Genomic DNA, 27987 nt, shown 5'->3' on the forward strand with positions numbered 1-27987 from the left:
AAATGGGGATGCCTGGGTGGCTCAGTAGGTTAAGCGACTACCTTTGACTCAGGTCATGATCCCAGAGTCCTGGGAGCGAGTCCCACATTGGGCTCCTTGCTCACTGGGGAGCCTGCTTCTTCCTCTGCCTGCTGCTCCCCCTGCTTTTGCTCTATCTCTCTAACAAATAAATAAATAAAATCTTAAAAAAAAACAAAGAGGCAAATTATCAGTATTCACCTAACATGTCTACATACCTCTTTAGTCAGGTGGCTAGTTACAACATTTAAATAGAGAAATTCTATACCATCTTTTTTTTTTAAGATTTTATTTATTTATTTGACAGAGAGAGAGGCAGTGAGAGAGGGAACACAAGCAGGGGGAGTGGGAGAGGGAGAAGCAGGCTTCCGCTGAGCAGGGAGCCCAATGCAGGGCTCGATTCCAGAACACTGGGTTCGTGACCTGAGCCAAAGGCAGACGCGTAATGACTGAGCCACCCAGGCCAATTCTATACCATCTTAAACCTCACATAGGTCAAGGTCAGTGTTAAAGAACATGACATTTCATGGGAATAATTTAACAATCAATTTAAAACAGTCAATAAAAGTATTGCTAGTAACCTAAAAGTCTACTTCTAAGAATTTCTGAAAAGGAAATACTGCCTACAGTGTAATATTTGACAGGACATTTAGTTTCTTCATTATAGTTTTCATAAGAGCACTTATGTTTTAAATCAGAAAATTATCAGCATTCTACAATTAAAATAAAATTGCTGTTGCTAGATCATTAATGTAAGTTCATAGCTTTAAAAGTTTTCATACTTAAAAAAAAAAGACAGAGAAACAAGGGGGAGGCAGAGAGAGAAAATGAGTTATAAACACAAATTTTACAAAGCACAAAACCATAAATATAGGGAAATTATCAGCCTTTTTACTCAAATATACTAGGTTCCGGCCATCACAGATCACCATTTTAGGTATTTTACTTCACTTAATCTTCAAAACAACCCCTAAGAGAGATTTTAACTTCTTTTTGCTCTCAGGGAAACAGACATACAGGTCACATCAATCACACAGTGGGATTGAAAAATCACATTCATTTCAGGGGCGCCTGGGTGCCTCAGTTGGTTAAATGTATGCCTTCAGCTCAGGTCATGATCCTGGAGTCTTGGGATTGAGCCCCTTGTCAGGCTCCCTGCTCAATGGGGAGTCTGCTTCTCCGGCTCCCTTTGCCCCTCCCCCCCCAGCTGGTGCTATCTCTCTCTCTCTCACTCACCCTCTCCCTCAAATAAATAAAATCTTTAAAAAATAATAAAAATCAGGTTCAATTCACTCCAAATTTCACTTTCATTCCACATCACAGCAGGCCAAGACTATTTGTAAATAAGATCTCTGCTCATTAAGTAAACAAAGGAAACAAGTAAAAAGCTATTAGAACTCTGTTAATCAGGTAATTGCAGAGGCATTTAGAGTAATGGTAGAGGACTGCAACTGTCTTTAAAATGCACCAAAACCAACAACAGGCGACTGATTCATGATGTGTCTGGGTGTCTCAGGTGGTTAGGCTTCTGACTCTCGATTTCGGCTCAGGTCATGATCTCAGGGTTGTGAGATGGAGCCCAGCCCCATGCTCTGTGCTGGGCATGGAGCCTGCTTGGGATTCTCTCTCTCCCTCTCCCTCCATCCCTCCCCACCTCCAATAAAAAAGACTGATTTACAAACAGAGGATGGATAGAAGGTTAGATAACTGGTAGAGCTAGTCTAGTAGGACGTTAACGGTAGAATCTAGGTGATAGGTATATGGATGGATACTTTAATATTCTTTCAGTATTTCTGTAATGCTTGAAAATTTTGCATACTAAAATGTTAGGTGGAGAGAAAGATACTGCAATAAGAATTTAGTAGGGTGGCCACGTAGCAAGTATTTACAGTTATTTGATCTTTTATATTATAGAAAATTATAAGGAAAGGGAGTCAGAAAGTAATAACAGGCTTACAACTGAGATAAAAATAAACAGTCAAGGGGCGCCTGGGTAGCACAGCGGTTAGGCGTCTGCCTTCGGCTCAGGGCGTGATCCCGGCATTACGGGATCGAGCCCCACATCAGGCTCTTCCGCTATGAGCCTGCTTCTTCCTCTCCCACTCCCCTGCTTGTGTTCCCTTTCTCACTGGCTGTCTCTATCTCTGTCGAATAAATAAATAAAATCTTTAAAAAAAAATAAACAGTCTACATTGGAGATGAAAAGCAGGGGAACAAATCCATGAGTAAATGCATAATCATAAAATGTCCCCAAAATGATACCTAAACATTTCAAACATTTCACCTTTGTATAAAAACATGCAAACACTGAATACGAATCCACTCACAATACCACAGGTTCAAACATTAAAATAATTTGTAAATGTTTCTTACATGAAATAAGATAAGAGAAAATCATAGTACCACTTACACAATTTATCTGAATTATCAATATTAAGCACAAAATATAAAAGTCTCAAATTGAAATGTACTAAAATTTTGACAAGGGAACGGAACCTACAGTGACAAGGGAGGTTATTTTACTTGTGTCAGACGGAGTCTGAAAAGAAATATCCAAGAGGAATGTGCAGGAATCTTGCAGGACAAAGGGTAAAAGGCTGCATCTTGGATATGAAACAGCTATTAAATATGCTGGATTATTCATCTCACCAAAAACTTTGATTTCTGAAAGTTCGAGAGTAAGGGGTGATGTTGGGTGCCAAAGAGGGTTTAAAACTGGAGCTGCAGGGCGTGATCCTGGCGTTATGGGATCGAGCCCCACATCAGGCTCCTCTGCTATGAGCCTGCTTCTTCCTCTCCCACTCCCCCTGCTTGTGTTCCCTCTCTCGCTGGCTGTCTCTATCTCTGTCGAATAAATAAATAAAATCTTTAAAAAAATAAAATAAAATAAAATAAAACTGGAGCTGAAGACTCGGGGCTACAAGGCGGAAGGGGGACGCAAACGCACCTCGAGTCTGTGGCAGCGGCCGACGTCTGGGCTCAGCACGCCCCTGCCAAGCCCCTGGCCTCCAGGCGCAGCCCCCACTCGCGCCAGCGCCGCGGACGCTACGGGCAGCATCCCCCTCATGAACCCCACAGACCCCTGTACGTGAACCCCGAAACAACTCCTCATCTTTGAGCCCCGAACAAAATCCGCACCCCGAACAAAATGCAGCCTTCGCTGACAGTCACCACCCTCCGGCTAGCAATCTCTGAGCCCGAGAGTAAAGGCCCCCAAATGTGCCCTCGGCACCAGGGGGCTGTTCTTCAGAGATCGTTAACCACGAGCCACGAGAGCAACTCCTGACTGAGGCCAGGGGCACCACAAGCGCACATCCTAATCCCGAAGAGCACCCACCCGCGCTCTCCTCCCGCTGGAATCCCAGCCGCATCACCCAAGGCCGACGCCGACCACCCACCTCGGCCACGGTCCACGAACAGACTGAGACACTGACCTGATTTCCGCTACACACCACGGCGAACAGTCGGCGCCTGAACTTACTTCGCTGAACTTCGTCGGCGTCCCTCAGCACCGTGGGACGGTGGCCAACAAGGGTCCGAGGCATTTCTAGAGAAAAGGCAGCTGGATCCCGGCTTTTCCGCTGCGGCAACATGGCCGCGCCCTGGCCGTGCCCCACGGGGGCGGCCATCTTGGATCACGGTCGTAGGGGGCGCCGGCGCCCGCTAGAACGGGCGCTGGGAAAGTGGAGCCGCGGGTCGGTGCCGGCGGAAACGCATAAGTGTCTCCAAGCTGAAGCTTAAACAAGGCAAAAACGGCGCGGCGGAAATCCCTTTCAGCGAGCCGACTGGAAAATTAAAATTAGACGGCTCAGTTGGCACGACCCTGTTAACGGGAAGTGGAGGTATTTGTCCAGCACAGAACTCGCTTGGGAAAAGGCGAACCCGCTTACAGAAGCTTCCTCCACCGAGTGTCTAGCAGAAATGGGCGTGAAGTGACTTTTGGACAATGAATGACGTCCGCAGAAGCTCTGAGGGCACAGGGATGGTGGTCACTGACCGGGAAATAAAAGCGCTGGAACGCGTCAGTTAGGCTTCGGGACGAGTAATGGGGGAGAAGGCCACTGAAAGTCAGAAAAGGTCAGTGGCCAGGGCGAAGGGCTGAACCGAAGACGCAGGCGGAGCTTTCCCTCGGTCGGGAGAGGAAGGCAGGCTTTGAGGACCAAAGGCCAGAAATAGGGAAGAATGGAGGGAAAGGCGTATGCATGTGAAAGAAAAATTGCCAACTGTTTTCCGATCAACCCATTCCACCATCAATATATGAGATCCACTCTCCACGTCCTAGTATAAAAGGAATAAGAAAAAAACCAACCTAATTTTTTAAATAGCTCAATAAGCCCCTTATTTTTTAAAATTGCAAATACTCGATTTTTTAAAGTGTATCTAGTATTCAAAAAATGCAAAGTAAACACGAACCAAAATATTTTAAGCCTTAAGATTTATAAAGATTGAACGATGAGTAACATTCAGAGTGGCGAGGTCATGGGATAAAGGCACTCGATTACGCTGTCTTATTTTTTTCATTTGCATAAGTAAATGTCCACCACATACGCGTTGAGTGAACTGAGACGTTATCATCTTATCATGGTTGGAAGTTTAAAATGCACACCACATTTAATATTAGGTATTTGATGTGTTTTTAGGGAAGCAGGATTCAGACTAGAGCATATAAATCAGTAAAATGTTTTTGGAGTACAATCCTGCAATTATCCATTTAAACTTTTCATCTCTTTGAGCCAGCAATTAATTTCAAGAATTGATTCAGTAGAAATTTTACTTTTTTGAGAACACGTACAAGGATAATTATGGCATCAATTTTGACAATTTTAAGGAAATAACACTCTTAATGCTTGTTACACAAATGCACTACTCTTGCATCTCTATATTCACTTTTGGATAGCATCTCTTCCTAATGACTCTGACCAATGTGTCCAATAGGACAAATAACAAACAGGGTAAAACGAGACTTGCTCAGTGAGGTATGGTCTGTCTCTTGGAACTCTTCTAATACATATTAAAATAGAGCCCAGGCTAGCCTCTTGCAGCATCAGAGCCTGTGAAAGACTCCATCAATTCCAGTGGAGGCTTAGAGGTGTAAAAAAAGCCATCTAGTTCATGGAGCCTCTGTCCAAACAGCCCCACTAGACAATCCAACTCTAGACCCACACAACAGAATTAGCAAATGTTTGTCTTTAGATATTAACTTTTAGGAAAGTAATTTTGTAATGCAAAGGTAACTAATACCAATATGAATGTACATCAGTAGGTGATTTGTTAAATAAATCATAAATGAACATGCATACAGACATAAAAAGAATGAAGGACACTAAATTTGGTGCAGCCGCTATGGAAAACAGTATGGAGTTTCCTCAAAAAATTAAAAATAAAACCACTATATGATCTACTAACTCTACTTGAACTTACCAAGGAAATGAAATCACTATCTCAAATAGACAATTGTTCTCCCATGCTCACTGCAGGATTATTTATAATAGCCATGGCATTGAAACCAAAGTGTCCTATACAAATGAATGGATAAAGAAAATGCAGTACACATAATTGAATATTATTCAGCCATAAAAAAGAAAATCCTGCCATTTATGACTCATGAATAGACCCCAAGGGTACTATTGCTAAGTTAAATAATTCAGAGAAAGATAAACTGTATGATCTCACTTAAATATGGAATCTAAAAGGAACAAAACCACAAAATTCATAGATAGAGAAAAATTGGTGGTTTTGACAGGCAGGGTTGGGGGTGGGGTGTGGATGAAATATGTTAAGATGATCAGGGGCGCCTGGGTGGCTCAGTCCTTAAGCATCTGCCTTCGGCTCAGGGAGTGATCCCGGGGTCCTGGGATTGAGCCCCACATCGGGCTCCTCCGCTGGGAGCCTGCTTCTTCCTCTCCCACTCCCCCTGCCTGTGTTCCCTCTCTCGCTGGCTAAAATCTTAAAAAAAAAAAAAAAAAAGGTGGTCAAAATGTACGAACTTCCAGTTATAAATAAGTCTAATTGTAATAGTAATAATGATGTGTTGAATGAACATCGTTGGCCATTAGGGAAATGCAAGTTAAGCTCAAGATTGTTTACTACTATATACCTAAGAGTACAGCTAATGTAAAATATAGTGACAATGCCAAGTGCTGGGGAGAATAGAGAGCAACTAAATCTCTCCCATGTTGCTAGTGGACTGGCTAAAAGAAATACACAGTTAAGCCTTGAGCAACATGGGTTTGAACTGCATGAGTTCACTTATATGTGGACTTTTTTACAGTGTAGTATTGTAAATGTATTTTCCTTATTATTTTTTTTTGGTTAGGCTTTATAAATTTTTAAAACTCCAGTATAATTAACATACAGTATTATATTAATTTCAGGTGTATAATACAGTGATTTAATAATTCAATATATTACTCAGGGCTCATCACTGTAAGTGTACTCTTAACCCCCTTTTTTTCCACCCATTCCCCTACCCACCTCCCCTCTGGTAACCACCAGTTCATTCTCTATTTAAGAGTCTGGGGTGGGTTTTTTTGGTCTTTTTTCTTTGTTCATGTTTCTTAAATTCCACATATGAATGAAATCATATGGTATTTGTCTTTCTTCCCAGAAGTCTGATTTTTTTTTTTAAGATTTATTTATTTACTTGAGAAGGAGCAAGAAAACAGGGGGAGGGGCAGAGGGAGAGAATTTTTCAAGCGGACCCGGCATTGAGCTCAGATCCTGACTCGGGGCTTGATTCCACGACCCATGAGATCATGACCTGAGCCAAAACCAAGAGTCAGACGCTTAACTGACTTAGCCACCCGGGTGCCCCACAAGTCTGATTTTCTTAATAATATTTTCTTTTCCCTAGCTTACTTTAAGAATGTAGTATATAACACATATACAAAATACGTGTTAATCAACTGTTTATGTTATTGGTAAGGCTTCCGGTCAACAGCAGGCTACTAGTTAAGTTATACGTGGATTCTCAACTGCTTGGGGGTCAGTGCCCCTAACCCCCGTGTTGTTCAAGTGTCAAGTGCATTGAATACCAAGTGCTGGAGAGAATATAGAACAGTATTTCATACACTGCTGGTGAGAATGTAAAAGAACACAGCCACATTGAAAGAGAGTAGTTTCTTGTAAGGCTACACAACTTACCATACATCCCAACAATCATACACCTGAATATTTATTGTAGAGAAATGAAAATTTATGTTCATACAAAACCATGTGTGCAGATTTCATAACAGCTGAAATCAGGAAACCTCTTCCAAGAATGAAGGGATAAACAAACTGGTCATCCAGTATGTATATTACTCACTAATAAAAATAAAACCACCATCCACTAACTCAAATGAGTCTTCTGAGCAATTTGCCAAATGACAAAAACATGAAAAGCTGACACACTTCCTATAATGAAAAATTATAAATTTGTATGTAGTCAATAATATTGTAATAACTTTTACGGAAAAAATATAAAATTACATAAATACAACATATATATAAAATACATAAAATCCAATTGTAAAAATGATTTTTGTAACATTCACAAAATTATACAATTACACAGATGGAAAATAGGTGGTTCCAAGAGGTAGGTTTGGATAAAGGGTATGAGCATAAAAAGGTATAATGAGGGAATCTGTGTCGATCACAGTTTTACATGATGGTTGTGGTAGTGGTTACATGAATCTATATATGTAATAAAACTTCCTAGAATTACAACATAAAAAAAAAAAAACCCATGAAAATCTAATGAAATCCAAATAAGGTTAAGGGCTTAGCGAACAGTATACTACCAATGTCACTTTCCTGGATTCAATAACAAGATGTGGCTTACATAAATGTTTTTACTGGGAGACATTAGGCAAAGGATACTAGGGAAGTCTCTGGACTATTCTGCAACTTCTTCAAGTTAAAATGATTTCAAATTAAACATTTTATAAAAATAACTCGGAAGGTGGTTTTATAAAATATTTGGTCATATTTATAAACTTAGTTAAGGAAGTACAAATACATGTTATTTTATAAAATTAAAACATTCCGTTTCCTTTTAAACTCCTTCAATGTGCTAAATGTACGATGAAGTTTAGAGCCCAAGAAAGGTAAAAACAAATCATATAATACAGGGTAGTCCAAGAATACTCCATGGAACACTCTGCATTGTATAGAATAATAAAAATCAGTGATAAGGAAAGCAGACTACTTTTTAAAACTATGGAATTACTGATAAGGCCACTAGAAAAGGGTTTCAAAGTATCATCTGAAAATGCATCAGGTGAATTATCTGATGTATAATGAGGTCAGACTTGTAACACTTAAAAGCACTCCGACTTTTAGCATTTTCACAGGACTTCACTCCTTGATATTTGACTGCAGGTGCTCTACATTTAGCATGTTCATGAAGTTTTAATTTCTGTATGATTTCCTGACAAAACGGGGCAGAATGTATAACTGATATCCTGCCACATATATATTGTCCTCTTGAAGTTTTTCTCCAGTGTGGACTCGGACCCTCACTGAGGTCTTCTTTCTGGGTAAAAGCTTTCCCATGGTCATCATATATATTTTTAAAATCATATTTCTATAGGGACACCTGGGTGGCTCAGTCATTAAGCGTCTGCCTTCGGCTCAGGGCATGATCCCAGGACCCTGGGATCGAGCCCCGCAGCCTGCTTCTTCCTTTCCCACTCCCCCTGCTTGTGTTCCCTCTTTCACTGGGTTTCTCTGTGACAAATAAATAAATAAAATCTTTAAAATCTATTTCTATAAACAATAAGCTCATTGATGATTTATGATGATCCCTGATAATCAAGTCTACCTTCCCCCGAAGGTCTTCCTAGTCTCCGCATTCACAGGATTTGTCTCGGTATACACTTTTCAGAATATAATGAAGCTAGAAAGTTTTGCTCAAGGCATCTCCACATTGAATGTATCAGAGTTTTCCCAACATGTTTTCAGAAAATATGAGGTAAGGATCACTGAAGGCACTATGACACATTCACTGTAGCCACCAGATTTACCTCCTGGACAAGTTCTTTAACCTCCACAGGGCACACATCTCACAACCGGCAGTACCATGATTACATTCCAATCTGCAGGAAACACTGACGTTAATGCAGTCTTGGTTGCCACTGAAGGCATTTCCACAGTCATCACATTCATAGGGCTTCTGTTTTGCAGGAGTTCACTCATAAGTAATGAGTTGCGACTCTGTGTTAAAGGAATTTCCAACTTGACTGAATCTACCCATTTCTCTTGTGTGCATTTTCTTATGTTTAACAAGGTTTGACAAGTGGGAGAAGGCTTTCTCACAATCGCTGCATCCATACGGTCTCTCTCCTGTATGAGTTCTTTGATGGACGTTGAGTACTGACTTTGTGGTGAAGGCTTTTCCACATTCATTGCACTCATAGGGTTTCTCTCCCGTGTGAATTCTCTGATGGGTAATGAGACCATATTTGTGAGAATAGGATTTTCCACACTCAGTGCACACAAAGGGAGTCTTTCCCGTATGACATCTCTCATGTTGTATGAGGCATATCTTCTGGCTGAAGGCTTTACTACATTCACTGCATTCATAGGGTTTCTCTCCTGTGTGAGTCCGCTGATGTATAACGAGGGTGCGCTTTGTGGTGAAGCCTTTTCCACATTCATTACATAAGTAAGATTTCTCTCCTGTGTGAGTTCGCTGATGTATAATGAGGGTGCGCTTTGTGGTGAACCCTTTTCCACATTCACTACACATGTAAGATTTTTCCCCGGTATGAGATCGCTGATGTACGATGAGATTACTCTTCACTGTGAAGCCTTTTCCACATTCACTACATATATAGGGTTTCTCTCCAGTATGAGTTCGCTGATGTACAACAAGATAGCGCTTCATAGTGAAGCCTTTTCCGCACTCAGTGCATATATAGGGTTTCTCCCCTGTATGAGTTCGCTGGTGCACAATGAGATTGCTCTTCACAGTGAAGCCTTTTCCACATTCACTGCACACATAAGGTTTCTCTCCACTATGAGTTCGCTGATGGGCAATCAGATAGCGCTTCATGGTGAAGCCTTTTCCACACTCACTGCATGTGTAGGATTTCTCTGCTGTTTGGGTTTGCTGAGGCAAAGTGAGACTGCTTTTCACACTAGAGCCTTTTCTGTATTCACCGGTTATACAGACTTTGTCTTGTGTAGGAGTTTTCTGATGTTTAGCAAACATGACATTTCTGGAAAAGGATTTCCCACATGGATCACACCCATGAGGTTTCTCTCCTCTATGACTGCTCTCATGGTAAATGAGTGGAGATCTCCTGATGCAGGTTTTCTCACCTTCGATGCATGCATGGGATTTCTCTATTTTGTGAGTCCTCTGATGCTTAAAGTCTTGGAATTTGGTGCTGATATGTTTTGCGCCTTTAGGGAATTCAATTCCAGAATACAAATGTTCATGATTACCACGTAGGAAAGATTTCTCTTCTCCATTAAACTCAACAGCCTTCTTTATTTCATATCTTCTCTTCTCGTTAACTAAACTCAAACTTGATTTCAAAGCTTTTCTACAGAAGTCAAACACATGATTTTGCGTTATGGCAAGATGTATTTTGCTCAGATGAACAGTATTTCTAAATGCACTCTGTTCCCTGTATTGTTGTGCACTCTTCAGAAACCTGTGGTTTTGAGAGGGCTCCTGCAGATGACGATCAAAGTTCCCGAATCCTAGGAAAAAAAGGAAATAACAAATTCTCTCGCGAGGATGGTATGGAAAACAAGTGTTTAAGAGATGATGTGGTGGGGGTGGCTCTTTACTGTTGACTATATACTTTAAAAAGAAAATTATAAAGATGTAAGATGAAATAAATATCAGGTCCAAGAAGAGATAAAGGGCATATTTAGAACTAAATACCCACAAAAGAAAAGAGTTCTCATCTGGGGAAAGGAATATGTGGAGGAGCTGATTCGGTATCCTCAGACACCCTCACAGCTGTGACACCTTCTCTAAAAGACTGGAATAAAACTTCTTCAGCCACTCCCCCTGCTGGTTCTCTCTCACTCACCTGGATGGGTCCTATTCTGGATTTCATCCTCTGTTAGCCATAGTTCATCTCTGTGTTCAAACTTGGACAAGGCATCTGGTTTGGTAGCCTGACACCCTGTTCATGAGAAATGACAAAAGACTTAGATGCAGAGATTTGGGGTACAGTAGGTTGAGATGGGAAAATTTTACATTTTAGAGACAAAACAATTTCTCACATGCAAAGTAAAAGTTCTCTTTCAGGATAGAAAAGATTATCCCCTTTGTTTAGGGCCAAGATAGGGGACTCTTCTGAAGACCACAGTGACTGCAAAGTTTTCATCGAGTGAGAGAGGAAAAGCCAGTGACTGAGCACCTCTAAGTGACACAGAAAGCTGTCCTCACCCACTGACACCAGGTTGCTATAGTTCTCCAACATCACGTCCCGGTACAGGTCCTTCTGAGCAGGGCCCAGGAGCTGCCACTCCTCCCAGGTAAAGTCCACGGCCACATCCTCCAGTGTCAGCAATTCCTGTAACAACACAGTCCTGTTTAATATGATGTGAATTACTTTTGTTAATATGGAAGAAGCATGAGAGAGGCTGTTCTAATCACCATATAGCCTCATCTATAGATACTTTTTCTTTTTTTTTTTTTAATATTTTATTTATTTATTTGACAGAGAGGGAGAGGGAGAGAGAGAGAAGCAGGCCTCCTGCCAAGCAGGGAGCCTGATACGCGGCTCGATCCCAGGACCCTGGGATCATGAGCCAAGCCAAAGGCAGACGCTGAACCAACTGAGCCCCCCAGGCACCCCCATATATACTTTTCTTGTACGCATTTTAGTAGAAATGGGGCACCTGGGTGGCTCAGTCAGCTGAGGGGCTGGCTTTTGATTTTGACTCAAATCATGACCTCAGGGTCCTGAGGTCAAGCCCCACATCAGGCTCCATAGTCAGCACAGAGTGTGCTTGAGGATTCTCTCTCTTCCTCTGCCCCTCTTCCCACCTCATGCACACATGCTCTCTCTCTCTAAAATAAATAAATCTTTAAAATACCCTGCATTTTAGCAGAAGCAAAATCCTATCTTTCTTTCTATATATTTTAGCACCATTTCCAAATACTAAAAATAGGCAAATAACATCGGGACAAATAAAATATTCCTACTTTACAACAAAACTTCATAGCCAATGAGAATCAACCATGACCAGACTCCACACCCAGAATTTATAAGACAGTGTTTTTAATAAATGTAAAGGAATAAGAGAAACTATACAAGTATATCTAACACAAAAAAGACTGTTAAAGTTGATTAGGAAAATTTTGGGGGAAAAAAAGAAACTTCTAATAGATAAACATATATACACATACATATATCAGTGGACAGAAAAACAGCACATCAGATACGCTGTAGTGAACTGGAATATAACTGAAGAAATTATAGAAAATGCAGCACATAAGGAAAACCTAAGGAAGAGGTTAACAAACACGTAGTGTTAAAAGATCTAATATGATACCCGGCTTATAGTTTCTCAAAAAGAAAAGAGAGTAGTAATGGAGAAGCAGTATCCAAAAGACCTAAAAGTCGAAAAACTCACAACTAATTAAACACTCCAAACCTCAGATTCAGAACTCCCAATAAACTCCAAGCAGGAAGCCTGTATCTCAACACATTAGACTAAAACTATAATACACCAAATGCAAAGAGAAACTATAAAAGCATCCAGAGACAAAAGCCAGATAAACTACAACAGAAAAAACAATTCAGAAACGAATGCAATATTATCTTCAAAGACCTGATTTTTTGTGCCAAAATGGCCAACATGAAGGCCATTTGGTACTGAAACATGACTCTCCTTGTGAAGTGTGGACAGCATCATCTACCCCCAACCACAATGTGACAGTACTCAAGAGTACTGCCAACCAAGGAAGCTCACCTCAACCTCGGTGTCGAGTTTTCACTTGAGGCTTCATTATTTATGAATGATTTATTGAAACACACATTACACTGCTGAATTCAATCTCCAGATCCTTCCACTTCCAAGGTTACCTGGCTCAAAGCCACAGTCCTCTAATCACATGGTTGGTATTTCTGGCATGGACAGTCCCGTTTGAGTTACCTCATTAGCACAAATTATTTAGGGCCTACATGAGTCACCTCATTAGCATAAAGTGTGTTCCCTTTGGCCCATGATGAGTAACAAAGACACAGCTGTCACACAGGTAATTCCAAGGGTTTAGAGGTTACTTCTCAGAAATCAGAGACAAAGGTCGGTCAAATTTCTTATTACACACCATGTATTCATGTCCCTGTGTAGTGCCCTGCCCTTGAGCGTGGCCTGGCCTCATGAATGGCTTCTAAAGAAAATACAGCGAAAGTGACTAGACTGCACTTTTACAATTAGACTGTATGTGACTTCCATCTTGCTAACAGAATCTGTCCTTTCATGACTTTGATGAAACAACTGGCATGTAGGGAAGACCCATGTGGCAAGGAACTAAAAAGTAATAATCTTACATGAGCAGACAGGTAGGAACTGAGGATCTCATTTGATCAGCCCTTCTAGAAATGAATTCCACCGACAACCTAGTAAGTGAGCTTAGAAATACATCCTTCCCCACCCGAGCCTCCAGATCAGATGCCACCCTAGCTTACACCTTGCTTACAGACTCATGAGTGACGGTGAAACAAAGTACCCAGAAGCGATATGACAAAAAAAAAAAACACAAAAAACAAATATTTGGCTTTTGGGCCAGTTCCTACTACATGGATCTCCTAAAATGCTTAGGATCTCCACAGTGATGAGTGTGTTTTGTGTGCTAATGAGATGTCTGGTAGCCCGAGGTCTCACATGGCTGGGGGTTGGGGGATGGTCACCAGAGGAACAAACCACATGATTACAGGGTTGGAACTTAGTCCCACCTCCTGAGTTCAATCACCAATGTTCAATGATTTAATCAATCATGCCTAAGTAATGAAACCTTCATAAAGCCCCCAAAACCACAGGTTCAGCAAACATCCAAGGCAGTGAGCACATCAAACTGCTGGAAGGGTGGCATGCCCCCATACTCTGTCCCGAGAAAGGGATGGGAGAAACCATGATTTACAGCCCATCAGTCTGTACAGGAGACCAAGACGAGATTGGCACCCCAAGTGGGGTCTTTCTTGCAGGTCCGTACCCTTAAATCTGTGCAATCTGATGTTAACTGCACGTAGTCAGGGTCAGAGAGTCTAATGTCAGTCTGGAGAAGTAGTGTTGGAAGAGATCACATATTTGGCGTCAGGAGGAAAAAACTTTGGTGTCAGAAGTACTGTGAGTAAAAACAACACAGACTAGGTAAGTCATGCTTGCTTGCCTGCCTGGAGGGGGTCTCCAGGTAATACATTGTCTGAATTGGCTACAAATCAGAGGTTCCCACAATCTTCTTGGATTCAACAACCTTCTCCTTAGATTCAATCATTTGCTAGAACAGCTCACAGAACTCAGAGAAAGACTTACTTAAGTTTACTGGTTTAATACATAGTAAAGGACATTATAAAGGACAAGAATGAACAACCAGATGAAGAGGTACATGGTGCAAGGTCTGGAAGGTCCTGAACCCACAAGCTTCCATCCCTGTGGAGTTGGGGTACACTACACCCTTCCAGCATGTAGATGTGTTCACCAATCCAGAAGCTCTCCAAACCCTGTACCTTTGGGATTTTTATGGGGACTTCATTGCATGGACACAATCTAATAATAAATTACTAATTCATTATCCAGTCCTTCTCCCCACTCGGGAGGATGGGAGCAGGGCTGCAAGTTCCAAGCTTCTAATCATGGCTTGATCTTTCTAGAGACCAGACCCCAAAGGAGACATCCAGAAGCCCACCAAGAGTCACCTAATTAGAAAAAAAACATGGTCCTATCACCCAGAAAATTCCAAGGGATTTAGAAGCAATGTGACAGTCTCCTAACACCCAGGAAATTATAAGGGTTTTTGAAGAACTCTGTGTCAGGAACCAGGGTAAAAGACTAAATATTAGCAGGAACCAGGGGCAGATATATATGTAATTATTTCACAATACCAACAGATAATGAATATAGGACATAAACTTTCAAAGAAAGAACTTACATAAGAATAGAAGAAGAAAATATGGAATGTTTATGGCACAAGTAAAAAGCCATAAAGAAAAAGACTAACACATTTTAATTTGAATCAAAAATAAAACTTTAGCATGGAAAAATATATTAAGAAAAAAAGCTAAAAGACAAGTAAGATTCTAGAAAAATAACTGCAACATATAAAAGATCAATATACCACAAGATAAACAATTACAAATCAGTAAGACAAAAAATAATTTTTAAAATGGGCCAAGAATGAGGACCACATATCACAGAATAATCCAAAAAAGCAACAAAGGACAAGAATCTGAACCTCACAAGTGATTGAGAAAATGCAAAGTAAAACAAGGCAAAAGAATACTGGCTCATGCAGACTGTGGAAAATATGCAATTTGATAACACAGTAACAAGTGTAGGCAAGCTGAGGAGCACTGGATGTTCTTAACACTTTCTATCTACCAGGCACTCTTCCAGATGTTTAGTCTAGATTAATTCATTTTAGACTCTACCTTATGATATAAGTGCCACTGTCATTAACCCCATTCTACACGTGAGAAAGCTCAGGGGCATGACGGCCAACTGAAGTGTGCAGTCACACAGCTGGCAACTGGCTGCAAAATCAATAGTTTTAAACATGATGCCACACTGACCACGAGTTGGAACATTAAAATGTGAAATGACCACACCCCATAGTTGATTTCTCTGGACAAACACTGATACAATTTCACAAAAAGCCATTAACAAGGCAGTTCATTCTCATGGCATGTAGTAACAAAAATATCTAAATATTCAATGATAGGTGAATTTTTTAATTATTACACAACATCTGAAGTTCATCATGTCAGGTGAAAAAGAAGAAAGTTAGCTTGTAGGCACCAAGAGGTAAAGAATGCCAACACACTTAAAAGAGTTTGGAGGACGTATATGAAAATAACCGTGGCTCACTCTGGAGAGGTGATTCATACTTGAGTGTACGGGGTCAAGGAGTACTGAGCTGCTATCAATGAAGTTTGTATTATTTCACACTAACTCTATTAAATTCAGAGTGAACCTCTGAACCTATGTGTTACTGTGTTATTTATCATTTAAAAAATCAAATATTTTGTTCCCATCAAACTCCAAAGATTTTTTGTTTTTTGAGTATGGCTATGAACTCATGGACTTTTTTTTCTTTTCTTTTCTTTCTTTCTTTCTTTTTTTTTTTTTTTTTTAACAGAGAGAGAGTGTGCGTGTGCTCGAGCCAAGGGCAGGGGGTGCAGACAGAAGAAGAGGAAGAGAGAGAATCTTAAGCAAGCTCCACACTCAGCACAGAGCCTGACAGGGGGCTTGATCTCACAATCCTGAGATGACCTCAGCCAAAATCAAAGAGTTGGATGCTTAATCAACTGAGCCACCCAGATGCCCCAAACTCATAGACTTTTCCCTGGCTGCATAGCTACTATGCTTCAGTCTAGTGCAGTCATATTTCTTTTAGATGCTCAACTGGTACTAGGCCTGTGGTACTTTAACTAATAGGAAGCCCCTTATAGTTATCTGTGTTGTTTGGGGTATTGTTCCATTCATATAAAGTATGATAGATATATACATTTAGGTATATAAATGCACACACAGATAGTGTGCACTACCATGCATCTGTTAATGCTACACCAGGGGATTAAGAGGCACTCTCTCACCATGAGTCACCTGTGTACATGAAAGAAAAAAAGTAAAAAAAATAAAAATAAAAACACAAATAGGTAGGTAATTTAAACACAAGGAAAAATACCCCACTTTCTGAGATGGAGCGAGAATTTTAAATCAAACCCCATGGATGCCAAGACCCCACACCCTTAATAGAGAAAAACACTTTCTCAACTACTACTACTACTGCCAAATCTGTACTCAAACTCCACTTCAACTACCTGTTCACGGAGGACCATTCGAAAGTCATGCAATCTTTTTATTTTCTTACGCCATTTCAGTGGTTTTATTCCTGAATAAAACCAGACTGCCAAGAAGTTGGATCCCTGGATCATCGGACTATGGTGCTCTAAAGAACTGTACCCACTGCCAGAGGAGGCCCTCGGTAAGAGACAGCTATAGGAAATCTGATTTTCCATTTACCAGAAGGCCGCAGGTGATGCCTACCTCACTGATGCCCTCCAAGAAAATCCACCAAAGAAATTTCAGGAGACCTAAGTGGCATAAACTACTGAATCCCCCAAGAAACTGGTCTGCCTTCCCCCACAGAGTCAGGGCACATCATGCAGCTTTTCATGTCTCTCTGGTTATGATGCCTGTTAGAGATATCAGACTCTAAGTGACAGCTACTGTAACCCACAGGATGCACCAGTCACACACTGTGTTCCGGTATTAGTCCTTCAGGATGACCCCTATGAGTAATATATTCCTGATTTCACTTTGCGCTGCTTTTGAATGTAGAGTCTAAGTTAATTTCTCCCCAGAATCCAATTATCCCAATTTATACCAAAAGGTTGAACTGATTTTTCTCAGGTCACCACAAATCTGTCAGAAAACAGGAAAAATGCAACAAACGAAAATCACCTTGGCCTTGATCATTTTCTTCTGTGCTCACAAAACAGTAACATGGAATCTGTCTTTCGTCTCTTCGGCATCTGCCACAAAGTTCTTAGAGTCAGAAAGCTTGGTATCTGCTTGAAGTTGTTCCTAGGAGCAGTTATATCCAAGTCCAAGTACCTCTTTTTTCAACCTTCATTGCTTCACTTGATTACTCTTGCTCTTGGGAACCTGGGACCTGTGGGCTGAAGAGCAAACTGACTTTGAGTGCACGTTTCCTCTGGCCTAGATGTTATCACTGCTGCTATGCACTTACCTTAGAGGACCTCAATATTTCCAACTGTTCCTTTTTTTGGTGCCCCCGAGGCTTTCACTCTCTAGGGCGGTAAAGCAGGGTTCTAAATGAGTGAAAGGTATGCCTTTCCTCTGTGAAGCAGAAGTGGCATGGCTTTTCAAGGGGAGGTGGGAAAGCAAAGGCAGAATGCTGAGCATGACGCCTCAGAGGCAGGTGGATTATCAAGCACATCCATTTAGGACATATGGAAGGTTCCAAAGATCTGGAAATTATGTCTTTAAAAAGCATGTGTGCTCATGCACTGCTCTGAAAGTCTTTATATGCTCCATGGGAACACACACTTCAGTGTGAAGACTAATGTACCAAGCAAATCATAAGGACTGTCTTAGCCTACTTTGTGCGCTAAATGATGAACCTTGCCCAACAGAGCTTTGGCTTTTGCCCTTAGTTTAGGAGGAAACTCCTAAGTCCTTGGAATATCCTGCCTGTCTCTGCTCACCTGGGAAGCCTGGGCCATGCAAGGCTGTCTATTCTAATAAAGTGATTTATGGTGAAGGGCCTTGGACCACGTGCCATCAGCCAGGACTCTGGAGGGGCTGGAGGAGACCAAGGTCAGCCACACAGGGAGTCGGTCATGTCTGTGTTCATTAACTCCAATAAAAACTATGGCGCCAAGGCTTATGTGAGTTTTCTCTGGCTGGCAATAATGATAGAAAAGGTATACAAATGAGGAAGATATAAATTATAAATCTATATACACCTAAAAGCAGAATCACAAAATACAAACAAAAACTGACAGAATTAAAGAGAGAAATAGAAAATTCAATAGTTGAAAGTTTCAAAATCCCACTGTCAATAATTTTCTTTAAAAACCAGAAAACCAGCAGAGATATTTAAGACTTGAAAACCATAATCAACTGACAATTATTTGATGCAACAAAATTTACATTCTCTTCAAAGGTACATAAACATTCTCCAGGAAAGACCATAATTTTAGATAGAAAACAAATGTCAATAGATTTAAAATATATTTTCCAACCACAACAGAATTGAATTAGATATCTGCTTCAGAATGAAATTCAGGAAATACATAAACATTTGGAAATTAACAAGCACAATTCTGAGCAACCATGGCTTAAAAATAAATATTACTTAGCTGAAACAGACAAACGCCTGGAAAGTGACAAATAACAAAACTGACAGAAGAACAGTTGTAAAAAACCCAAATAGACATATAACAAGAAATTGAATTAGTAATTAAAAACTGTCTCATAGGGGCGCCTGGGTGGCTCAGTTGGTTAAGTGTCCAACTCTTAATTTCAGCTCAGGTCGTGATAAAAAAAAAAAATTGTCTCACAAAGAAAAGCTTAGGCCCAGATGTATTCCTTCTATGGTGTCATTATCACCAAAATACTAAAGCCAGACAAAGGCATCAGAGAAGAAGAAAATTACAGGCCAATCTCTTTCATGAATATAGGTGCAAAATTGTTACCATATTACCAAAACAATAAGTGAAATAAGTCAATCAGAGAAAGACAAATACAGTATGATTTCACTCATATGTGGAATTTAAGAAAACAAAATGGATGAACACATGAGTGGGGAAAAAAAGGAGAGAGAGGGAAACAAATCATAAGAGACTCTTAAATACAGAGAACAGAGTTGATGAAGGGAGGTAGGTGGGGGATGGGATAGATGGGGGATGGGTATCAAGGAGGGCACTTGTTATGATGAGCATTGGGTGTTATATGTAAAGGATGATTCATTGAACTCTACCCCTGAAATCAATATTGAATTGTATGTCAACAAACTAGAATTTAAAGGAAAAAAAACACATATTAGCAGAACAAATCTAGGATACTATAAAAAGGAATTACAGACAGTGACTAAGGGGGATTTAGGCCAGCAATGCCAGTTTGGTTGGCTGGGTGGCTCAGTCGGTTGAGCATACGGCTCTTAATTTCAGCTCGGGTCGTGATCTCAGGGTCCTGAGATCAAGTCCTGCAAGGGCTCTGGGCATGGAAACCGCTTAAGATTCTCTCTCTCCCTCTCCCTTTGCTCGTCTCCGACCCCTCGCACATGCAGACACTCTCTTTCAAAAAAAAAAAAAAGTTAGATAATAAATTTCAATATAAAACCTAGAAATATAAACTATTTCAAGAGAATGAGAAGGGAAGCTGCAGACTAAATAAAATATTTGCGAAAGACATATCGATAAAGGACTATTATCCAAAATACACAAAGAACTCTTAAAACTCAACGAGACAAGACAACCCAATTAAAAAATGGGCAAAAGCCCCAACTGACACCTCACCAAGGAAGATACACAGATAGCAAATAAGCATATGAAAGGCTGCTCAACGTCATATATAATTAGGGAATTAAAAATTAAAACAACTATGAGATTCCATTACACACCTATTCAAATAGCCAAAATTCAAAACACTGACAACACCAAATGCAAGGATGTGGAGCAAAAGGAACTCTCATTTATTGCTGGTGGGAATGCAAAATGGCTGAACCACTTTAGAAGATAGTTTGGCAGCTTCTTAAAAAACTAAACATGCTCTTACCACATGCTCCAACACTTTCCTTATTTGCCAAAAGGAGCTGAAACCTGATAATGGATATTTATAGCAGCTTTATCCATCCAGAGAATGGAATATTATTCAGCACTAAAAAGAAATGAGCTATCAAGCCATGAAAAGACAAGAAGGAAACTTAAATGCATATTATCAAGTGAAAGAAGCCAATTGGAAAAGGCTACACATTGTATGATTCCAACCATATGACAGTCTGGAAAAGGCAAAACAAAGAGATAGAAAAAAGATCACTGGTTGCTAGGAGTTGGGGGGAGAGGAAAGATGAATAGGCAGAAACCAGAGGAGTTTTAGAACAATGAAACTAACCTGTAACATACTAAACGCAGGACACATATCATTATACATTTGTCAAAACCCACAGAATGAACAATACCAAGAGGGAATCCTACACTCGTGTAAATTATGCACTATGGGTGATAACATGTCGATACGGTTATTGTAACAGACGCACCACTCTGGTGCAGGATGTTGACAGTGAGGAGGGTTGTATATGGAGGGGAGTGGGGTGTACATATGCAGTCTCTACACACTTCCCACTCAATGTTGTTGTGAATCTAAAACTGCTCTAAAAAACAAAGTCATCATCTACATCTATACCTATACACACATAGATAAACTTATACACACTATCTTGCGGAAAACATAGGAGACACTTCTCGTAACTGTGGCTTAGGCAAAGAATTCTTAGACATGTCACTAAACCAGTGAACCATAAAAGAAGAAAACTGATAATTGGACTTGTACCAAATTTTGCACATCAGAAGACTTTATAAAGCAGAAGGAAAAAGTCAGCTACACCTGGGGAGAAAATATTTGCAAATCATATATCTGATAAAGGACTACTACGGAGAATATATAAATAACTGTAAAAACTTAAGAATTTGTTAAGAAGCCAAACAACTCACCTAAAGAAGGAGAAAAGACTTAAATAGACATTACACTACAGAAGACATATGAATGTCTGTTATAGCACATGAAAAGATGATCAACATTGTTTGTCACTGGGGAAATTAAGATGATGATGAAATTCTATACACCAACTAGAATGACTATAATCAAAAAGACTAATGATTCCAAATGTTGATGAGAAAGTGGGAAACTGGAACTCTCACACAATGATGCTAGAAATGTAAACTGGTACAGGCACTTTGAAAACTTTGTAAAATGTTAAACATATGTTAAACATTACATACGAGCCAAACATTCTGCTCAGGGGTACTTAACAAAGAGAAATGAACACTTCCAGTTTGTACCTGAATGTATGTAGCAACATTTCTCATCATTGTCTCAAACTGAAAACAATTCCAGTAACTGTGACTTGATAAACAAAAGGCATAATATACATCCAACAGATCATTCAGGAATAAAGCTGGAGAGAATATTTCCAAACTCACTCTATGAGGCCATTTAGTTTTTTAAAATACAATTTACAATACCATCAAAAAACGTGAAATACTACTGGACCCCCTTCTTACACCATACACAAAAATTAATTCAAAATAGATGAAAGACCTAAATGTGAGACAAGAAACCATCAAAATCCTAGAGAAGAACACAGGCAGCAACCTCTTTGACATTGGCCACAGCAACTTCTTACTAGACACGTCTCTGGAGGCAAGGGAAGCAAAAGCAAAAATGAAATATTGGGACTTCATCAAGATAAAAAGCTTCTACCCAGCAAAGGGAACAATCAACAAAAACTAAAAAGCAACCTACGGAATCGGAGAAGATATTTGCAAATAACATACCTAATAAAGGGTTAGCATCCAAAATCTATTAAGAACTTACCAAACTCAACACCCCCAAAAAACAAATAATCCAGTTAAGAAATGGGCAGAAGACATGAATAGACATTTTTCCCAAGAACACCTACAAATGACTAAGAGACACATGAGAAGATGCTCAACATCACTCATCGTTAGGGAAATACAAATCAGAACCACAATGACACGTTACCTCATACCAGTCAGAATGGCTAAAATTAACAACACAGGAAACAACACATGTTGGCAAGGAGGCAGAGAAAGGGGAACTCTCTTACACTGTTGGTGGGAATGCAAATTGGTACAGCCACTCTGGAAAACAGTTTGGAGGTTCCTTAAAAAGTTAAAAATAGAACCACCCTACAACCCAGCAATTGCACTACTAGGTATTTACCCAAAGGATACAAAAATACTGATTCAAAGGGACACACGCACCCCAATGTTAACAGCAATGTTATCAACAACATCCAAATTGTGGAAAGAGTCCAAATGTCCAGACTGATGAATGAATAAAGATGTGGTATACATATATACAATGGAGTATTACTCAACCATCAAAAAGAATGACATCTTGCCTTTTACAATGACATGAAGGAGCTAGAGTATATTATGCTAAGTGAAACAAGTCAGAGAAAAACAAATACCATATGGTTTCACTCATGTGTAATTTAAGAAACAAAACAGATGAACATAGGGGAAGGGGGGGAAGAGAGGGAGGCAAACCATAAGAGACTCTTTTAACCACAGAGAATAAACAGGGTTGATGGAGGGGAGGGGAGTGGGGGATGGGTTCAATGAGTGACAGGTATTGAGGGCAAGTGCTATGATGAGCACTAGATATTAATATGTAAGTGATGAATCATTAAATTCTACTTCCTGAAACCAGTATTACACTATATGTTAACTAACCAGAATTTAAATAAAACTTGAAACAAAAAAATAAATAAGTAAATAAAATGATAAAAGAAAAGGTGAAAATGATTTTAAAAATGTGAAATACTTACGGAAAATGATAACCAAAAATTTAAAACACCTTTTGAAAACTGTATCACAGAAATTTTTAAAGACTTAAATAAATGGAAAATACACTTTGTCCATGTCAGAAAATGGACCATTTTTTTAAATGAACCAAATAGACGATTCTCCAGAATTGGTCTAGAGTCACAAATCTCAATCATAATCCCAGGAGGCTTTTCTGTATAAACTGACAACCTGATTTTTAAATTCACATAGAAATTCAAAAAGGTCTAGAATAGCTAAAACAACTGTAAAAAAGAACAGGGTTGGGGGGTATGGGTGGCTCAGTTGGTTGACCATCCAACTCTTGGTTTCGGCTCAGGTTGTGAACTCTGGGTCCTGCGATCAAGCCTAGTGTAGCACTCCACACTCAGCTTGGAGTCTGCTTAAGGTACTCTCTTTCTCTTTCCCTTTGCCCCTCCCCCTGCTCTCTAAAATAAATATACAAATAAAATCTTTAAAAAAAAAAAGGTCAATTTGGACTACCTGATTACAGGAATTTTTATCAAAACTATAGTAATCAAGACAGGGTGGTATTCGTGTCAGAATAGACAGATGAATGAACAGAATAAAGTCCAGAATAAGACCCACACATATATAGTCAACTGACACTTTACAAAGGTGCAAATGCAATACAGAGGAGAAAGGAAAACCCTTCAACAAATGTTGATGGAACAAGCAGATATGCATATACAAAAAAAAAAAAAAAGACCTTGGATCTATACATCATACCATATATATTATTCAAAATAAGTGGTAAACCTAAAGTAAAAACACAAAAAAACCCTAAACGTTCAAGAAGAAAAAATTGGAGAAAATCCTCTGCTCTTGTAGTAAAGCAAAGATTCCTTAGGTACAACACCAAAATAATTCATTAAGAAAAGTTCACGTGCTGGACTTCATAAAAACTAAATCCTTCTGCTCTTCAAAACACAACGTTAAGAGAATGTTGAAAGGCAAGCCAAAGACTGGGAGAAAACCTTTGCAAAGCACATAACTGGTAAAGAAAAGTCTTGTATCCAGAATCTATAATGAATTCTCAAAAATTAACAAGAAAAGACAACATAAAAGTATAAAAGACTTGAACAATTAAATTACTTCACCAATGAAAATACATGGATGGCAAATAAGCACATGAAAAGATGTTTAACATCATTAGCCATTATTAGGTAAGTACAAATTAGGGGACTGCTCCACTCCCATTAGAATATTTAAAACAAAAAAGAAAGACAATACAAAGTATTGGCAAAAATATGGAGACACGGAACAATTATCGGCTTCTCTTGGGAATACAAAGTGCAGCCACCTGGGGAAACAGTTTAGCAGTTTCTGAAGAAGTTAAACATACACCAACCATATGATTTAGCCATTCAACTCCTAGAGATTTATTCAAGAGAAAGAAAAACATACAAACATAAATATAGACTTGAACATGAGTGTTCACAGCAGCTTTATTTGTAAGAGCTAAAAATTGGAAAAACAATTGCCCATTAACAGGCGAATTAATATACAGAATGAACTGATAAGCCCACATGGAATACAAGGCAATAAAAAAAAGGAACTAAAAATACACACAAGAATGTTATCTCGAAATATTAATGCTGAGTGAATCAAATCATAATAAAAACAAGTACATCCTGTAGGAGTCCATTTCAATACAACTTAAAAAAATACAAACTGGCCTACAGTAATGATTGAAATAGATCAACGGTTGCTTAGGGAGAGAAAGGGAAATACAAGAGGGATGGATTAAAAAGGGGCACAACGAAAATTCGGTGGTGAGGGGTATGTTCATGATTTTCATGGTGGGACACTTTCATGAGTATATATCTCAACTTTACCAATCAATATGATTTAAATATCTGTAGCTTACTGTATGTCAATTTTACCTCAATAAATCACTTGGGAAAAGGGAAAACCTAGTGATAATTATAACATAGACCAAAATATAATGCTAATGAAAAAAGGCAACAAAAAAATTTAGAAATTGCACATTAATAGACTCGAAGATAATCAGTGGTGGTGTGTGGCTGGGGTAGGAGTGGAGACTGAGTGTACAGAGGACCAAGAAAATTTTTCCAGGTGGTGGAAATGTTTTAAAATTGGATTGTCTTGGGGCGCCTGAGTGGCTCAGTCGTTCAGCGTCTGCCTTAGGCTCAGGGCATGATCCTGGCGTTATGGGATCGAGCCCCGCATCAGGCTCTTCCGCTGGGAGCCTGCTTCTTCCTCTCCTACTCCCCCTGCTTGTGTTCCCTCTCTCTCTGGCTGTCTCTCTCTCTGTCAAATAAATAAATAAATAAATAAATAAATAAATCTTTTAAAAAGATAAATAAATAAAATTGGATTGTCTTGAAACTGGATTGTACTCCGTTGCACAACTCCAGAAACTCAGTTAAAATCACTGAAATGTAGGGATGCCTGGGTAGCTCAGTTGGTTAAATGTCTGCCTTTGGCTCAAGTCCTGATCCCAGGGTCCTGGGATTGAATCTTACATCCGGCTCCCTCCTCAGTGGGGAGCCTGCTTTTCCCTCTGCCTGCAGCTCCCCCTGATTGTGCTCTCTCTCTGACAAATAAATAAATAAAATCTTTTTAAAAAAAATCACTGAAATGTAAATACTTACACCTGCTGAATTTTATGGTTTGTAAATTAAACCTCAGTAAAACTACTAAAATTATAATTGAATACTTTTGAATATTTTACGTTATTACTTATGTTAATATGTTTGACACCATGGCACTGGCTCACCAACCTGTGTTGATACTTACTGCAACGATTAAAAATGTATAAATATCATCTCCCATGCAAATATGTTGAGGATGAGAAATTACACCATACAATTAAATTTTTCTTTATGTTTATACAGATGATCCTAAATGTGTGTGTGGGGGGGGAAGGTTCTCACTATGGAACAGAATATGGAGTAAAGAAGATGCTTCTACTTAGAATGACCCTAAAAGGAAATATCCAAAAATACAGTAAACTCGAAGGCAAGAAAAACAAAAGCTACATCTTTAACAGTCAATATATTTCTAGCTCACTCCGAACACATCTAATTTTGTCGGGACAGTGAGAAGAGTGGTGATGTTGGGAGACAAACTTTTCAGGCAGGTCCGTGAGGACGGACTTGAAGGAGTGAACTGGGTTTGGATTAATTGGAGACAATGCAGCCTTCGGGTCTGCTTCCGGCATTCAAGGTTTGAGCCTGAACCTTCCGATTCTTTAGGGGCCCTGGACCTCCTCAAACACTGACAGCGCCAGTCCTATATCGAATGCCATACTAACCCACAAACATACCCAAGAAACCAACAGGGACATCTCCAACCCAGGCTTCTCTAACACGGAAGCTGGACGAGACAGGCGTTCACGGATATACTTTCCACCCCACTTCTCAACCACCGACTCCCACAAACAGAGTGATCCACGTGGACCTCAAACCCTAACACAGTCGGCCTCTCGGTCGAGATTTCTTCAGACTTTTAATCACTGACTCCCAAAGGCCCCACCACTATCCTCAGATTCCTCAGTGACTGAATCCCCATAAAATCCCAACTGCGGTGCTTCACAGTCGCTTCCGTTTCACGGACCCCACAGGCCGAGAGCTAGGCCCAGAACCCGACTCACCTGAACCCGAACCTCTACAGCCGCTGCTGGCAGCGACGAAAGGCCACACACCTCCGAAGGCACTTCTCTCAGCGCGCTCTTCCTCGCGGTACCTAGGTATTCGGATCCACCGGGGCCCGCGACTCCCGCGAGGACCTGGGAGCGCTACAGAATTTCGGAGGTCCGAGGGCGGGCCCCGCTCTGTGACGTAACGGCCACGCCCACCCCGGCATTATTGATGGGAGGGGCCATAGCGGCTGTGCGGAGAGATGGAAATCATTACTGGCCACCTCAGTGTGTTTACCTTTTCGGTGCGAGGAATGATCAACAAAGCTGTGCAAACTGGGTAAGACTTCAGAGGTCGGTGTCTACCCAAGGCCACTAGGCACGTTTATCTCCCGAGGGAAGAAAGATGGCGGCGCCCTCTCTGCACTGCCGAGCGCAGACGTTAGGCTGGAGCACCGTGGGCGCGGACATTTTAGAAGAAGGCAGGTGTCCGTACAGCTGTGGTGTGCTCAGGCCAAGGCCGATTTAGGGAAAGAAGTTCCAGAAGCTGAGACGTCGCTGTAGAGGCAGCGGTCACGGAGTTGACAAAAGCAGTGGTCGCTTATCGTCTTAGGTTTAGGGAGAGGGCGGCTGTGTGAGGAGCGGGTAAGGCCCTTGTTGTTTAGAAGGAAGACCGCCATTGAAGGGGCGAAGCCAATAGGGTGGAGCTTCTTAAAGAAATGCTAATCCCCCCATGGAAGTGGATACAGAGCTACTATCTCTAGTGGGGAAGGGATGAGGTGAAGGTGCAAATGTATGTTTTCCTTCCAGAAATGAATGAAGCTGACCGTGGGGTAACTGGAGAATATGAAATTACGAGATAATGTAATTATTATACTTTGAATAGTTCCCAAATTTTTAAGAGAGCACACTTTAAAATTTTATTATTATTTAGGCGTGGGAGATTTAATCATAGAGGATTTAAGTAGCTACTCCCTTTTTAGAAGGCAACCTGAATCAATTTAAAATTTTCATTCTCTTTGACCTAGAAATTCTAATTGCAACAGTTTACTTAGTAAAAATTTTTGTTAA

The 27987-nt window shown here is 40.2% G+C and overlaps 2 protein-coding genes across 2 annotated transcripts in view; both read right to left on the reverse strand.

The window, feature by feature from the left end:
• Positions 1-5851, reverse strand: part of LOC100481129 — a 36027-nt gene extending 30176 nt beyond the window's left edge. The window contains 1 exon segment of the mRNA XM_011235184.3: positions 3453-5851. Coding sequence (XP_011233486.2) covers positions 3453-3647 — 195 coding nt within the window. The 5' untranslated portion in view covers positions 3648-5851.
• Positions 5852-6613: 762 nt separating this feature from the next.
• ZNF614 (zinc finger protein 614) lies at positions 6614-27487 on the reverse strand. Its single transcript, XM_034639122.1, has 5 exons — positions 26932-27487; positions 17659-17876; positions 11414-11540; positions 11052-11147; positions 6614-10713 (listed from the first exon to the last, which is right to left on the reverse strand). The coding sequence occupies exons 2-5, from the start codon at positions 17671-17673 to the stop codon at positions 9191-9193; spliced, it is 1761 nt and encodes a 586-aa protein (XP_034495013.1). The 5' UTR covers positions 17674-17876; positions 26932-27487; the 3' UTR covers positions 6614-9190.
• Between the last annotated feature and the right edge of the window lie 500 nt (positions 27488-27987).

This window comes from Ailuropoda melanoleuca, chromosome 12, assembly GCF_002007445.2.
Source record: "Ailuropoda melanoleuca isolate Jingjing chromosome 12, ASM200744v2, whole genome shotgun sequence".
NCBI lineage: Eukaryota > Metazoa > Chordata > Mammalia > Carnivora > Ursidae > Ailuropoda > Ailuropoda melanoleuca.

Excerpts from the sequence above, each read along its gene's own strand:
- ZNF614 (XM_034639122.1), bottom strand. Across the intron at positions 11,148-11,413 it reads TAGCAACCTGGTGTCAGTGG|GGTGTCAGGCTACCAAACCA; the intron begins GTGAGGACAGCT and ends TCTCATGAACAG. Across the intron at positions 10,714-11,051 it reads CCAGAATAGGACCCATCCAG|GATTCGGGAACTTTGATCGT; the intron begins GTGAGTGAGAGA and ends TTTTTTTCCTAG.